Source organism: Carettochelys insculpta, chromosome 2, assembly GCF_033958435.1.
Source record: "Carettochelys insculpta isolate YL-2023 chromosome 2, ASM3395843v1, whole genome shotgun sequence".
Classification (NCBI taxonomy): domain Eukaryota; kingdom Metazoa; phylum Chordata; order Testudines; family Carettochelyidae; genus Carettochelys; species Carettochelys insculpta.
Genome location: NC_134138.1, coordinates 248,290,212 through 248,307,666, shown reverse-complemented (window position 1 = coordinate 248,307,666; position 17,455 = coordinate 248,290,212). Strand labels below are relative to the sequence as shown.

Genomic DNA, 17,455 nt, shown 5'->3' with positions numbered 1-17,455 from the left:
AATTTGTCTGAAGAGGGTATAAGCATGGGCAGTTCTTGAAGCCTCTGATTACTAAAAAGCCCAGACCTGTTGTTCTGTGGGGAAGTATCACAATGACCAATAATAACACCTGAACATAAAAGAGAACTTTTGTTTAAAAACAATGTAATTTATCTTTCAGGTCCCGTGGGTGTCGGGTTGAATGAACTTAAACGAAAATTGTTGATCAGTGATACCCAGCATTATGGTGTAACAGTCCCACGTAAGTAGAAACACATTTTGTGAGGTCCTCATATTGTATCAGTTTTTTTAAAATTATGTTAAGAACAATGTTAACATTGTCCAATATAGATGCACACATTTTATTTAGGTACCTCATTTAGTGTCACAAATTTTAAACATCAACGAAGGGTCCTGTGGCACGTGATAGACTAACAGAAAAGTTTTGAGCATGAGCTTTCGTGAGCACAGACTCACTTCATCAGATGCTGGTCTTGGAAATCTGCAGGGCCAGGTATAAATAAGCCAGAGCAAGGGTGGGGATAACCAGGTTAGCTCAGTCAGCAAGGGTGAGGCTTACTACCAGCAGTTGATCTGGAGGTGTGAACACCAAGGGAGGGGAAGCAGCTTCCCTCCCTTGGTGTTCACACCTCCAGATCAACTGCTGGTAGTAAGCCTCACCCTTGCTGACTGAGCTAACCTGGTTATCCCCACCCTTGCTCTGGCTTATTTATACCTGGCCCTGCAGATTTCCAAGACCAGCATCTGATGAAGTGAGTCTGTGCTCACGAAAGCTCATGCTCAGAACTTTTCTGTTAGTCTATCAGGTGCCACAGGACCCTTTGTTGCCATTACAGATCCAGACTAACACAGCTACCCCTCCAAAATTTTAAACGTCTACATCTGCTGTGTCTGTTTGAATCAACATTTATGAAACTAACTAGAAAATTTTGGCCCAGATTCTATGCAGTGGCTTTTCAGTGTAAATTTAACAGTTGATGTCAGCAAAGATTTTAGTAAATGAAACATCCATTTGAAAGTTCTTAGGAGTTTGAATTTCATGCTGAAATGTATACCACCAGCAATCCAATCTGAGGGAGCAGAATCTTACAAGAACAAGAGGAGAATTCACCCAACACAGACCTATATGGCTTGCTGCCTCTTCAAAGTTGCTATCTTGGAAGTTTGCACAGGAGGCGTTAGGCTAATGAAGCGCTGCACAGTCATCACAACACCGCATTGCTATTCACCAAATTGGCTCTTTTACATGTCCCCTTTGAAGGAGGGTCCAAGTGTAGATGAGCTCAAGGTGGGATATTGGTCTCTTTTGCAGACAATCAAATTACACTAGGGAAGAGGGTAACTGTCTTTTTACAGTATGGACCCTTTTTGTCTCGAGACAGTGATTAGGAGCGGCAGTGAGGATCTATGGGCAGTGTTTGAGTCTGCAGCTTCTCTCGTGGCTTATCCGCCCAATATTAGATTTGCACAGTCGATTGCAATAACCTCATGTCAGTCTGTTTCTAAACTCTGGAGTCTGAGAGTTTTTCCTCCTGAGACAAAGTTCTTTTGTGTGGCTTGCACATATACTGTCGAATTATGATAGCCCTGTCATAGCAATCGTCGCCAGGTATTTCAATCTGATGATGTAGATTGCTGGGATTTTGGATCATGTTGAACTTGTTTATGGCATTTTTTCATGTATCCTTGAATCTTAGCTTTGGTCTTCCTCTTGTTCTCAACCCACATGACAGTTCGCTGAAGAGGATTTCTTTGAGAAGATGTTCATCACCCATTTCTCTCACATGACCAAGCTATCGTAGTCTTCTGCTGTTGAGGATCGCTATGAGGCTGGGTATGCCAGATCTTGACAGGCCATCTGCATTTGAAACTTTGTCTTGCTAGTTGATATTCATAATTCTGCAGAGGCAGTGAAGATGGAAGCTGTTCAGTTTGTTCTCCTGGTTCGAGTAGGTGGTCCCTGCCTCAGAACCATATAGCAGGATACGCAATACACATGCCTGGTGGATTAGTATCTTTGTTTTCACTGTCAGCTAAGAGTTGTTCCATGCTCATTTCATAAGTCTGTCAAAAATCATAGCTGCCTTACCAATCCTGATGTTCAGTTCTTTGTCCACGGATAGGTTTGTGGTAACAGTAGATCCAAGATAACAGAATTGTTGAACCACATCTAGTGGGCTGTTATCCAGAATGACATTGCGTCGCTGAGGTATACCTTGAGTGAATGCAACAGTTTTCTTCATGCTTATGTCAAGGGAAAACTACTTGTAGGCTTTGGGTAGAGTGACTGTAGCATGACTGTAGCATGTCTTCATTATGAGCAATGAGAGCTGCATGATCTGTGAAGAGGAGTTCCCTAATGAGGGCTTTCTTGACCTTAGTTTTGGCCTTGAATCTTGCCAGGTTGTAGAGAGAGTCATCTAATCTTGTGTGGAGAAATACATCGCTGCATTAGTTTTGAAATGCTCGATTTAGTAGAACTAAGAATATGCCGAAGAGGGTAGGGGCAAGGACACACCCTTGTTTGACTCCACTGTTTATTGCAAACGGTTCCCATATAGATCCAGCATATTGCACTGTTGCTTTCATGTTTTTGTGAAAGTATGTTATGAGCTTGAGTAGGGTCAGCGGGCAGCCAATCTTGGTTAATACTCTATATAGTCCTGATCTATTAAATGTATCTAATGCCTTGTTGGCTACGTCTACACGTGCAGCCAACATCGAAATAGTCTATTTCGATGAATAACGTCTACACGTCCTCCAGGGCCAGCAACATCGATGTTCAACTTCGACGTTGCTCAGCCCAACATCGAAATAGGCGCAGCGAGGGAACGTCTACACGTCAAAGTAGCACACATCAAAATAGGGATGCCAGGCACAGCTGCAGACAGGGTCACAGGGCGGACTCAACAGCAAGCCGCTCCCTTAAAGGGCCCCTCCCAGACACAGTTGCACTAAACAACACAAGATACACAGAGCTGACAACTGGTTGCAGACCCTGTGCCTGCAGCATAGATCCCCAGCTGCCGCAGAAGCAGCCAGAAGCCCTGGGCTAAGGGCTGCTGCCCACGGTGACCATAGAGCCCCGCAGGGGCTGGAGAGAGAGCATCTCTCAACCCCCCAGCTGATGGCCGCCATGGAGGACCCAGCAATTTCGACGTTGCGGGACGCGGATCGTCTACACGGTCCCTACTTCGACGTTCAACGTCGAAGTAGGGCGCTATTCCTATCTCCTCATGAGGTTAGCGACTTCGACGTCTCGCCGCCTAACGTCGAAGTTAAATTCGAAATAGCGCCCGACGCGTGTAGACACGACGGGCGCTATTTCGAAGTTGGTGCCGCTACTTCGAAGTAGCGTGCACGTGTAGACGCAGCTGTTAAGTCCACAGATGCTATGAATAACAGCTTTCCTTGTTCTCTGCATTTTTTCTGTAGTTGTCGAAGTGAGAAAATCATGTCCATTGTTGACCTGTCAGCCCTGAAGCCACGTTGTGTTTCTGGATAGACTCGATCTGTGAGTTTTTGCAGGCGTTTGAGAATGACACAGGCAAATGCTTTGCCTGTGATGCTCAGTAACGAGATGCCTCTGTGGTTGTTGCAGTCACCCTTGTCACCTTTGTTTTCGTAGCAGTGATAATGTTTGCATCCTTCATGTCTTGTGGGACATCACCTGCTGTCCAGCATTTTAGGAGTAAATCAAAGAGGAAAGGAAAGAGCACAACCTTGTTTGCCTTCAGGACTTCAGCTGGAATTTTGTTGTTTCCTGGTGCTTTTCCATTGGAGAGAGCATGAAGACCTTGAGAAAGTTCCTCCTTTGCAGGCTCTGCATCTAGCTCAGACATTTGTGGAAGAGTTGGGATGTGGTTGTCCAGTTCATGTTGTATTGTATGCTCGTGAGAATAAAGATTTTAGTAGGGTTCCACCCATCTGGACATCTGCAGCTTTTTGTCTATGATCATCTGTCCATTTAAATGCTTCAGTACGGTGACTTTGGTAATGTCTGGTCTGAGAGATTTCTTCAATCCATCATACAGGTTTTCAGGTCACCCAAATCAGATGCCTTTTGAATATTAGAACATAGATCGGCTCAATACTTGTTTGCACACCACCTGGATTCTCTCTGAAGAACAGATCTGGTGTGTCAGATTTGATCTCTTGTGATTTGGGATGAGTTCTTTGTATTATTCAGATGCGCCTTTTGTTTTTCTTCAAGAGAAGTCTAAGAATGTCAGCGTTTTCATCAATCCAGTCTTTGTTAGAGAATTTACATGTTCCAAAGGCAGATTTGGCACATTCATGTATTGCATCTTTCAGCATGGACCATGTTTCATCAACAGTTTGTTGGTCAGGCTTGTGTTCCATTTTGTGAGTAAGATCACCTGCGAGGACAGAGCATTTCAGCGCATCTCTGCCATTGAAGGTATTGATTTTTTGGCTTATTGCATTCTTTTGTCATATAGTTTATTTGGGATAATTTTTACTCTGCTGATGATCAAGGAGTGATCAGTGTCACAATCTGCACTGTGATATGTGTGTGTAAATTTGACGGTGTTGAGATGTTTCCTGTGTACCAGTACAAGGTCAAGGTGATGCCAGTGGCCGGATCTGGGGTGGCGCCATGAAACCTTGTGACACTCTTTCAAGTTAAGGAAAGTATTAGTGCTGCAGAGATGATTCTGAGAGCTGAATTTGAGAAGCCTTTGACCATTTCCATTGATTTTTCCCAATACCATGATGACTGAGGCAGATGGGCTAGGACTAATGGTCACATCCAACTCTGCATTGAAGTCACCAAGGACATACAGTTGTTCGCCAGTTGGAAAGGAGTTGATAACTTTCTGAAGATTATAATAAAAGCAGTCCTTGTCTTCAGCACATGATGCCAATGTGGGTACATAAGCACTGAAGAAGTTGACACATCCTGGCTTGGTGCAGACCTTCAAGGATATAATACGTTCTAATTCAGCTATCGGCGTATTGATAGATTTCAGCAGATTTTCCAAACAGCAAATCTAAATCCGTTGAAGCGACATTTCTCTGAACTCAAGCCCTTCCAGAAGAAAGTGTAGTTGGTTTCTTTCACTGACCCAGCATCTGCCAGCCTGGTTTCTAGGAGATCAGTGATGTCAACATTCCGTTTGTGTAGCTGTTGATCTATGACTGCTGTTTTGTGTGTTGAGTCAGTGTTCATAAGATGAAAAGCAGATTCAAGTCCCGGACACATGGTCCTCACAGTCCAGCTACCAAGCCAAAATCAAGTTGACTTATTATTTCGTTTTTGGTGGGTGCATCATTTATATCTAGTTTTCAATTTTTGGTCGATCCCCATGCACTCAATGAGGAAGGCAGATGTGGCGGGTCAGCACCGTATTGACCAGGGGCTGCGCAGCTTGAGGTGGGCAGTAGCTGACCAATGGAGTGTGATGACTCCTCCCACTGATGAAAGGGACCCATGGCATTGTCCACTTCACCAGTTGAGGAGAGCTTATAAACCCGTAGCTGCCGTTTCTCTTGTTGTTTCCATGCTATCAGCAAGGATGGAGTGTCCTCTCCATTTGGCACCCTCTTACATGCTGTATTGCCTGGGCTAGTGTTTGGAGTAAGTGCGTTGCCCAAGTGGCACTATCCCCATCTTGGTCACGCCAGTTGAATCCAAAGGAAAGACAGAGGTCAGTATGTTTGGAACTGAGGTGACTGCAAGGAGATGCCGGAAAGCAGGTTTGATTAATCCTCCCTGCTAATGGCCTTAGGGTCTCCACTCCAGGTTTTCTGTCTGGGTTTATTCCCATACTCTTTGGATCTCCTGAACCTACCCACAAGTCTGTGGAGAGTTTTCTGGCAGGGTTGTCTTCCCTGGGGTGACATTAGGAGTCATGCTCCCTTAGATGCCAGTGACCAAATCATGGTTCAAGCGCCATTTGGATTGACCAAAATAATCCAGGGACCCAAGTATCCCAGACTCTCATCTCATACAGAATGAGGGGGCAGAAGCCACTCAGTCCACCCACCAGCTGTCACGTTCAGGGGTCCGCGCTGCCCGCTTGGTGCCCGTGGGCTGCTGGCGCTGCTGCTGCTGCCCCTTCTTGGGGCTTGCGGAGGACTATGTGAGCAAGAAGAAATAACATATGGAAAATGGCAGGGAGGATCGGGCCTGTTCTATCCTTCCCAACACTGCCCGCTCCTCTATCACAGAGCTTCCCCCGGTCTGCAGCCCCTCCACACACCCTAGCCCACTCTGCTCACAACACTTCCCTGGCCGCATCCCAACTGCATGCCCAGCCTGGCCCAGCCCACTCACAACACTCCGCAGCCCGCAACCCCCCCTGCACCCCATGACCCATCCTGCTCCCACTACCCCCCCGACACACAGCCACCCCCACCTCATAACCCAGCCCGCTCCCAACACTCCCCCAGCCTGCAACTCCCCCCCCATGACCTGATCTGCTCCCAATACTCACCCGGTCCCCTAACCCACCCCCCAGGTAAGTAAAGGACATACCACTGGTGCAGCCCGGAGGAGCCGCCAGCTCCTCCGCTGGAGCCACCAGTACCTTCAGCTGCACAGGGAAAAGTGACTCCTTCCCCATGGCTGGGCAGCCGGCTGTGTGCTGTGAAGTAGCTCTGGCTGCTCAGTGGGGTGTCCGCAGCCATATGTTCTGGCGCCTCCAGCCGTGCTCCACAGCTCCCTCCCCACCCTCCAGCCCAACCCAACCCAGCCTGCTCCCAACAACCCCCAGCCCACAGCTCCCTCCAAACCCTCTGGTCCAGCTGGGCCCACTCCTGACAACTACCCCAGTTCCCAAACCCACCCAGTCCACGACTCCCCGTCCCCCCCCACCCCCAGGTAAGTTAAGAACTTACCGCCGGTGCAGCCTGGAGTTGCTGCTGGTACCTCCAGCTGCACATGTCAAAGTGGCTCCCAATAACATGGCTCACACACCTAACTATAATGTGCAAGAGTGAGGAAGTTGTGTAATAAGAAGGGACTTAAATCAGTGTGACATATGCTGGGTGTCTCATGCTGCAAATACTAGAACATCATTGTAATTTCTAAACATCATAGCTGTCAATTTCATAAGTCAATAATTGTAGCAGCCAGTGTAGGAATTCTGTATGACACCTCGTCTTAACAGATGAAGAGGAACTCACCACACACGCACACACACACACACAATGATGGCTTTACTGCAAGTGATTATGATTTTGTCACATTTACAATGTGCAAGCAGAACAAAGTCCAGACTAGTAATGTTTACACTGGGTGTTAAATAGAGCCAGCTTCACAAAGCTGAAAATAGTTATGAACCAAATCAGCTGTCAGGAAGAATTTAATCAGAAAAATATGAATGATGATTGGGAATGATTTAAGAACACCATGCTAGATTTCCAAAAAGCCACAATCAAGAAAGAAGGCCTGTACTGGTTTAAAAAATGATCTGGTTTAAAGGGAAAGTGAAAGCAACTGCAAAAAAGAATATATGTGTGGAATAAAACAAACAGAAAAAGGGGGAAGTTGATAATCAAAAGACAAGAATTGTAGAAAATTGACAACGGGAGACAAGGAGCAGTTTCTAGCCAGGCGAGTTAAAGACAATGAGAAAGAGGTTTTTAAATATATTAGAAATAAAATAAATCCTGACAGTTATTCTTGTACATTACTAGATGAAAATGGTAGAATTAACAATAATAATGCAAAAAAGGCAGAACTGTTCAATCAATATTTCTCTTCTGTGTTTGAGGAAAAATGACAGATCATAGTGTGATGATAACACATTCCATTCCATTAGTGTTCCTAAAAGGTAATAAGCAGAGGCTACTAAAGTTAGACATTTTCAAATCAGCAGGTCTGGATAACTTGTATCAAAGAGTTTTAAAAAAGCTGATAAAGTGGTTTGCTGGACTGCTTGGCCATGTCTACACTAGCCAAAAACTTCAAAATTGCCATGCAACTGGCCATTTCGAAGTTTACTAATGAAGCACGGAAATACATATTCAGAGCCTCATTAGCATGCGGGCGGCTGCGGCACTTCGAAATTGACATGGCTCGTCCAGACAGGGCTCCTTTTCGAAAGGACCCCGGCTACTTTGAAGTCCCCTTATTCCCATCTGCTCCTAGGAATAAGGGGACTTCGAAGTAGCCGGGGTCCTTTCGAAAAGGAGCCCTGTCTGGATGAGCCGTGTCAATTTCGAAGTGCCGCAGCCACCCGCATGCTAATGAGGCACTGAATATGTATTTCAGCACTTCATTAGTAAACTTCGAAATGGCCAGTTGCATGGCCATTTCAAAGTTTTTGGCTAGTGTAGAGGTAGCCCTTATGTTGCTTGTCAATAAGTCTTAGAGCGCTGGAGAAGTTCCAGAAAACTGGAGAAAAACTAATGTTCCATTTTTAAAAAGGGTAAAAAAGATGACCTGGGTTATTAGAGGCATGTCTCCTGACATCAATCCCAGACAAGATAATGGAGAGGCTGATATACAACTCAAGTAATAACTGAGTAAAAGGGACAAGGTAATTAATGCAAATCAAGATGATTTATGGTAAATAGATCCTATCAAACGAACTTGATGTCTAACGGCGGTAAGGTTCCAAATTTTGGTTAATGAAGGTAATGTTGATGCAATATTCTTTGACTTCTGTGGACATTTGACTTGGTACTGCATCACATTTTTATTAAAAGCCTAGAACAATATAAAATAATATAGCACACATTAAATGGGATTAAAATGGCTGTTAGGTCTCAAAAGGTAATTATAAGCAAGGAATTATCACTGAGTGGGTGTATTTCCAGAGGAGTCCCAGAAGATTCAATTCATGGCTCTGCATTGATTAACATTTTTATCAGTGACCTGAAAGGAAACAAAATGGTCACAGATAAAGTCTCTGGATGACACAAAAATTGCGGGAGTGACAAATAATAAAGAGAACAGGTCTCTCATTCAGAGCAATCTGTGTCACTTGGTAGACTGGGTGCTATCAAACAATGTGTGTTTTTATACAGCTAACTTAAATGGCTTAATAGGGAGAAATGGTAGACATGCTGTATCTTTATTTTCATTGGGCTTTTAACACAGAATCATATGACATTCTCATAAACATTGAGGGAAATGCATTTTCAATAAAATTATTATCTGGGTTCAACAGTTGAAATTCAATAAATAAATCTGCTAAGTACTTAGGTGGGAAAAATCAAATGCACAAGTACAAAATTCGAAATAGCTAGTTAGGTGGTTGTACTGCTGACAAAGATCTGTGATTTATAATGGATTTCAAATCAAATATAAATCAACAATGTGTTGCAGGTATGAAATAAGGTTATATTCTGGGTTGTACTAATGGGAATCAAAACAAAAAGCAGTCAAGTAGCACTTTAAAGACTAGCAAAATAGTTTATTAGGTGAGCTTTCGTGGGACAGACCCACTTCTTCAGACCGTACAATGTTATATGTAAGGCACAAAAGTAACTGTCACACTGTATTTGGCACTGGTGTATTGTGTCAAGTTGTGGGTGGTGTACAAACTGGAGAGTGTGTAGAGGAGAGCAACACAAATGATGAAGAGATTTAGAAAACCCGACCTATGAGGAAATTATTTTTGTTTTGAAAAGGGCATATTTAATAATCAGAAAAGAAGACAAAGAGGGGAGCTGTAGCTGTCTTCAGTTATGTTAAGGGCTTTAACTAAGAGAATGGTGATCAAGTGTTCTCCATGTCCCCTGAAGGTAGGAGAAGTCATGCTTTATTTGTAGTACGGGAGAGATACAGAGGTTAGATATTTGAAAAATTTTCAAACTATAAGAGCATTTGAACTTTGGAATAGGCTTCCGAGAGATGTTATGAAATCCCCATCATACAGATTGGAAAATTACCTCTCAAGGTTATGATTTAGGTATACTAGGTCCTGCCTCAGACATGGGGACTGGACTTTATGACTTCAAGGTTCTGTCTAATTCTACATTTCTATTATGAAATATATATGTATCTAGAGAAAAGAATGTAGGTCATACATATCCTAGGAAGCAGTGATTTAAAAAAATGTTGATTAAGGTAGATAATCAGCATGAGATTCTAATGTGATACTGTGGCTCAGAATCAATGTGATCCTGGAGATATAAATAGGACTCTTGAGTGGGGGTAAAGAGGTTATTTTACCTTTATGTTTGGTGCTGGTGTGACTACTGCTTGAATATTATGTCCAAGCCGATGCCCACAATTCAAAAAGGACATTGATAAATTGGAGCAGAGACACAAGAATGATTAAAGGATTAGAAAACTTGTCTTACAGTGGCACACTTTAAGAGCTTTATCTGTTTAACAGAAAGTTATGGGGTGACTTGATTACAGTCTACTAGTAATTACATAGGGAACAAATATTTAAGAACAGGCTCCTTAGTTGAAGAGAGATAGGCATAACATCAGCCAATGGCTGAAAGTGGAAACTAGACAAATTCAAATTGGAATTGAATTGTATATTTCTAACAATGGGAGTAATTTACTAAGAGTCATGGCAGATTTTCCATTACCAACCATTTTAAAATCAAGATTGGATTTTTTTTCTTAAAAGTACTTTAGGAATCTGGGCCACTTCAGTGACTTGTGCTGTCCAGGAAGTCAGAATAGATGCTCACAGTGGCCCTTTCTGGGCTTGAATTCTCTGGATAAGTTGAAATGTTGACTTTTTTCAGAACGGATCAAATAATGTGATGTATAAACACTGTAGTTATACTGACACCATCAGATGCATTGCTACACTTATGGAACAGTTTATAAGATTGAGGGCAGCAGATATTTTATTTACCATAACACCTTTTAATAAAGAGAATTTTATTTACAAAATTTGATGTGTTCATAAGTTAAGTAGGTTTTAACTTTGTTGTAAGAAGTTTATTTTTATAAAAATGTATAAAATTTGATAATTTGAAGCAAACTACAGTAGCTGTGGTTGGTCTACACACCAAAAAGTAAAAACTGTAATCAGTGTGCATAAAGATAATGAATTTTAAATATTAGAATAATTTTCTCTCAAGAATTTTATTTTTTAAATAAAAATCTAAAACCCAACACAAAAATATACTGTATTGTCAGTAAAATGTATGTATATATGTAAAATCTCATACTTTAAATATTACTTTAACTGAACTGAAGGTTGTGAGTTTAGTTGCAGGATGTAATGAGTTTCATTGTGTATACTCTGTTCAAGGTCAAGGCTAGTTACAAATTACAGAATTTTGCAAGAAAAATTCCGACCAGATGAGTTCCTGCCATTAGATCATGTGTGAGCCCTAGAATAGATCAGGCTCTTGCAGTTCCAAGCAGCTTTACAACCGCATTAGTGAATCCTGAAAATCTGGTTTAACACTACCCTTACAGAATTGTTCTAGCCACTGGGGCCTTATCCGTGCTCTGCTTATGTAGCTAGCTGGAAAAATTAATATGTTTGTTCTCTGATTCACAAGTATTGCAAATGTTTCTGTAAATTCCTAAAAATTTGCTAGATGCTCTCAAATACTCAACTAGTTGATAAACATGCAATCATCTTCACGAGATATTTCTTCCCCCACAAATTGACATTTTTTATGAAGCAATTTTGTGTCTGCAAACTTCTGGTTTTTGGTTGCTCATCAAAACTTGAGGGAGAGGGAGTCAAGTGAAATTTAATTATTGCAAAATTTGAAGTGGAACCATCCTTGTAATATATATATTTGTATGTTAGCTGAAGAAGACTATGTCACAAATTCTAAATATATATTCTCTATGTGTGTCTTTGTTTATTTATCTGTAAGTGATATAAGCCGTGTCTACAAGTGCACGCTACTTCGAAGTAGCAGCACTAACTTCGAAATAGTGCCCGTCGCGGCTACACGTGTTGGGCGCTATTTCGATGTTAACATCGACGTTAGGCGGTGAGACGTTGAAGCCGCTAACCCCATGAGGGGATGGGAATAGCGCTGTACTTCGAAGTAGGGCACGTGTAGACGATCTGCGTCCCGCAACATCGAAATAGTGGGGTCCGCCATGGTGGCCATCAGCTGAGGGGTTGAGAGATGCTCTCTCTCCAGCCCCTGCGGGGCTCTATGGCCACCGTGTGCAGCAGCCCTTAGCCCAGGGCTTCTGGCTGCTGCTGCTGCAGCTGGGGATCCATGCTGCATGCACAGGGTCTGCAACCAGTTGTCGGCTCTGGGGATCTTGTGTCGTTTAGTGCAACTGTGTCTGGGAGGGACCCTTTAAGGGAGCAGCTTGCTGTCGAGTCCGCTCTGTGACCCTGTCTGCAGCTGTTCCTGGCACCCTTATTTTGATGTGTGCTACTTTGGCGTGTAGACATTCCCTCGCAGCGCCTATTTCGACGTGGTGCTGCGCAACATCGATGTTGAACATCGACGTTGCCAGCCCTGGAGGACGTGTAGATGTTATTCATCGAAATAGCCTATTTCGATGTCGCTACATCGAAATAAGCTACTTCGATGTAGGCTTCACGTGTAGACGTAGCTATAGAGTACATGACAGCCTTGTTTGATAAGTATGAATTTGGAATGGTAACATTAGTCACAAACGAGTGAGCTACACCATAATAAAAACTTTCATACCACTCTACACCATTAAGCATTTTGCACACAGTGTACCCAAATTATAAAAAAGTTATTACTAGATGCTTGAGAGGAAGTAAACATTGAATTAAAAACCCAGTAGCCTTCCGAGTATGTTGTACAAGACTGTAGCAGGAGGGGAAATGGGGATTCCTTTCTGACCACCAGAGGCACTCAGCTCCTAAGATACCAAATGAAATTTTCCATTATATTACAGTAGGGTCTCAACATTTGCGAACCTATGGTTCATGAATTCAAGTATTCGTGAGTGGCCTCTTCCCAGTGCTCTGGGGTGGAGGACGTGAGCAGCTGCCGCTTGCAGGCGCCCCAGGCAGGTAGTAGCGGCAGCTACCACTTCCCCCGGGGCCCTGGGCAGGGAGTGCCAGGAGCCGCCACTTCCCCCAGGGCCCCGGGCAGGAGTACCAGCAGCTGTCACCTCCCCCCACAGGTAGGAACCTTGGCAGCTGGGCTCCAGGCAGGAGCAGCATTAGCAAAATTCAACATTTGTGAGGGTTGTCCACATGGAACCCTCGCAAATGTTGAGACCTTACTGTGCTATCATACCTCAAATACTGAAGCTACAGATGTTGTTAATGATCATAACATTATTTGTGTCTCTGATAAATCCAGTCACTAAACTTCATTTGCCTTGATGGTTGCCTGTGCCAGTGAATGCCACAAATTGCTTTTATGATGAATAGTAGCAGAGGGAGCTGGGGAGTGTTTTAGATTGCTACTCATTGAATTTTCCAACAGCCTCTTTGTTCCCACTTAGTTAACTCTCTTCCATTAGCAAATAAAATCGATAATCTGTTATATATATCCAATGAGGTTTTCTAGTGTTTGCTTGGGTTCAATCCTGTGACATGCTGAGTGCAGCCTATAAGATGCTGAGCACATTCAACTCCTTTGGAAACCAGTGTAAGAGATAAGAGCATCATGCACTACACAGGATTGGGCACTTTATATTTTTCCTAAAACTGCTTTGTTGTATTTTTTTTAAAAGACTTTTTTTCTTTTAACTACAGACACAACTAGACCAAGAAGAGGCCAAGAAAGTGATGGTGTTGAGTACATTTTCATTTCCAAGCACTTGTTTGAGACAGATGTACAGAATAACAAGTATGTTGAAAGGGCTAACTAGAGCCCTAGTCAAAACAAGAGTTTTATTGTGAAGTTTTAGTACTTGGTTCTTCTGTGTTGTAATTTAAAATAGGTATAGTCTGCATTGATTTTAAAACACATTAAAGTGTAATTTTCATGTCTAAAGTACACTGCAATTTCTGCAGATTGTTCAAACAAAATAAAAATAGTATGAACAAAATGTAAACAGTTTTAAACCACTGAATATTTTAAAATAGCTGTCCAAAGAGCTATATGGACAGAGATATATATTTTTTTCAGATTTTGAAGATGGGGGCCCCTTTTAAACTGGCATTATTTGTCTTACTGATTGATCTTTGCAGGAAAGTAAAGGAGGCTTCCAGTACTGCATTTCAAATACGTGTTTCAGTTAATAGTTTCGTATAGTTACATTCCCCTCCAATACAAGCATTTCCTGTTCAAAAGAACAGGAATTTGGAGAAATATAGAGAAGGCCTCCCCTCAAGCACTCCAAAAATTAAAATAAAGATTTTAAAGATAAAGGTAAAATAAAGATCGTGTTCTCCACCAAGCTGAAAAATATTGTAAGTTTAAATCCTGCTCTAAGTAATTCAGAGGGCAAAGTGTAATAGACACAAAGCTTGTAAGTTTGATTGAAACTAAAAAATATGCTTTGCTTCTTTTCTCAAATTGGATTTTTATTATTATAGCACATAACCAGCCATATTGGTTCTGTTAGCTCTATCATAGCTGTTCCTCCTTTTTGGAGACAGAGGGTTCAGATATTCTATAGCACAGAAAGACATTTCAGTAGTTTCTATTGTTTAGCTTATCCACTTTTTTATTACATTACATTTGTTCTAAAAAAGAGGTGATGGAAAACATTAGTGTGCTGTTGGATGATAGTACTTTTTCTCTTAAACTGTAATATAAGCAGGTGTTACTGATTTGAAAACGGTAAAATAGAAGGCTTTTTTTAGGTTGACATGCCGAAGTATTTGGCAGCATTTCCTTTTATAAAACATGGTAAAAATCATAATGTAGAGTAAAAATATTTCTGTTCATGAACTAGATCTTATAAACCAAACTGTTAGGTATTTACTAAAGAAAAATGGAATGATTCTGATTTTTTTCACTTTCTACCATAGGTTTATTGAATATGGTGAATACAAGAACAACTACTATGGTACAAGCATAGACTCAGTTCGATCTGTTCTAAGTAAAAACAAAGTTTGTTTGTTGGATGTGCAGCCTCATGTAAGTAAGCACATCTCTTGACCTGACAATTTATTGCATTCTGAGTTAGGAATCCAGAAGACTGTGAATAGAGCATTCCATTTTATTCCACGTTCAGTTTATATTTCACACACTTTCTGGGTATACTTAATGTACACAGCATTCCTAAAGGGAAATTTCAACACAGATTAGATAGTGTTTGATGCAAAAACTCACTGCACTGACAGCTTACATTAACATGAAGATTTAATTAGTCACAGAATGCTCCAATATTTGTATTCAGTGTTCTACTGTTCTGAATCAGAATGTCTCAAAAACTTGATATTTAAATCCAAAATATCCTTCAGAAAGTGCTTCATCCTTCAGCCCTTAGTCACATAAGTAATCCTTTGATTTCAATAAGACTGTTCATATACAGGGTATTAGGACATTCCAAAATGTGAAGAATGCATTAAAATATAACAGATTGGGTGTGTCTACACTAGGAGCTAACTTCCAAGTTAACTTTGAAGTTAAGCACTACATCGAAGTAGCCAGCAGAGAGTCTACACACATTTTCCATTACTTGGAAGTTAACTTCAAAGTAGAGAGCCCAACTTCAAAGTCTTTATTCCATCTCCAGGAATGGAGTAGTGCCTTACTTTGAAGTTGTACGTTGAAGTAGGGTGTGTGTAGATGCTCTACTTCGAAGTTGTACTTTGAATTAAGCAACTTCTAAGTTATTTTTTGTAGTGTAGACACAGCCATAGAATAGTATTCTGTAGAGGGAAGGGACTGGTTTTTTATTTGTTCCTCTTTTGTGTGCATGCTCTATTTCCTACTTACCCTGAGACCCAGTATTTAGTATTGTCTGGATGCAACTTTAACTTGTGCATTTTTACATGTAAGAAAAGTTAGAAATAAATAAATGTACAAATATGGTTTTAAATACATTGTTCAGAACAAATATTTCCGTTTCTTTTGTGTTCTTCTCCCCCATCTTTGACTTGTTTGAGTATTGTTCAAATACTGTGTAGTGCAGCACAAAATTCAGGAGGAATTAAAATTAAAAGGAAACAGTTAAGTCTTCCATATTTCCTGACTTACCCTGTGCATAAGTACCTGCATGATGAAGTACTCAAGTTGTTGGTTTAAAGAGGGTTGTGTAGGTAATAGGACACGATTTTTCCCTGTCTGTTTCATTTTCTGTAAATGTTTGATGGCCTCATGGCACAGTTTTCTTCATGCTAATTGAAATGTGTCGCGTTCTTAATTAGAAAATTGGCAAAAAAAGAGGCTTTCTGTAGGAAAATGGGATGGCACAGACAGAAGCTGGTTGAATAATGGCTTTAGGAAACCCATGTCACGAGGTCAAAAACCTACATCAGTTCTTCTTTTGGTTGATCACCAGCAAACAAAGTACAATTTTGGATTCACTTGCTGAATTTTTGCAATGTGTGGAACATTGAATTTGGTGTGAAAACTGTCGGCTAATATTAACAATTTTAATCAAAAGGAAATTTTGATTTAGTAGTATATAGCATACCATAGTAAACAACTGACTTTTTTTCTAGCTTTAAAATGAGAAACTGTCATTACCTTCAGATTAAAAAGATCCCAGTTGGAAATACAATAACCAAATTCTAATAACCCAGGCTAAGCTTAGGGACAAGTGCATTTGACATTGGGGGTTTCAACCCTATACTGTTATAAATAGCTGCTTCTGCATCTGCTGCTAGGATTGCAGAAGGAAGGTGCTTGATAATGTGTCTGCAAGTTATCTGTCAGGGACTTGTTACTGGCCAACCACAGTTATATGAAGGAATGTTTTAGTTCTTTGAGTATGTTTCCCTATGGGTGCTCCACTATAGGATGCTCAAATGCCCAATGCTTTTGATCGGAGGCTGAAAAGTAATCTCCGTGAGCCTGCGCCTATGCAGAATATTGCCTTGTACTCTGAACGAGGGCATATAAGGAGGTGCAAAACAGCCTTCTCTTTGCTTTAGATGGAGCGTTCTGCTGTCAGCTGTATTCATCTTTCCAGCTTTCATCTTGCAAATTCTTTTTACCCTAATTTCATATTTATTTTATTGTAGTTTTCCTTATTTTGTTTGTTTGGTCCTTTTACTTACTTTGCACGCTAGTGCTTATAAGGCGTGACTTCCTTCCCCTTTTTTTCCTTAGATCTTTTATTTGTGCTGGAGTACACTTTGTTATGCCTAAAATCCTGGGGTTTAAACCCTCTTAGATATGCCACAGATTCTTTCCCCACAGTGATGGACACTCCAGTTGCCTGTGGTGTTTGAGGCACTCATAGGACCTTGTAAATTCAAGGTTTATCTGGATTTCCAAGTCAAATCCAATAAAAGATAGGAAATCTAGACTTAAGCTCCTATTAATGGAACATGCTCTCTCTCTGTCAGTGAGAGCTCTCCCTTCTTTCCTCCAGTTACATCAGGCTTTATGCCATGTGCTCAACACCATTCCATCTCACTTGTGCTGAGGAAGAGGCAAAACTCATGTAGCCCGTCAGCACCAAACAACAAATGGGCTTCAA

The 17,455-nt window shown here is 41.5% G+C and overlaps 1 protein-coding gene across 2 annotated transcripts in view; it reads left to right on the top strand.

The window, feature by feature from the left end:
* The window catches only part of MPP7 (MAGUK p55 scaffold protein 7), a 407,772-nt gene that overhangs the window by 377,887 nt on the left and 12,430 nt on the right, over positions 1 to 17,455 (top strand). For both annotated transcript variants that reach the window (XM_074984915.1, XM_074984916.1), the window contains 3 exons: positions 161 to 241; positions 13,608 to 13,701; positions 14,832 to 14,940. In XM_074984915.1, the coding sequence (XP_074841016.1) occupies positions 161 to 241; positions 13,608 to 13,701; positions 14,832 to 14,940 (284 nt within the window). The remainder of the gene's footprint in view (positions 1 to 160; positions 242 to 13,607; positions 13,702 to 14,831; positions 14,941 to 17,455) is intronic.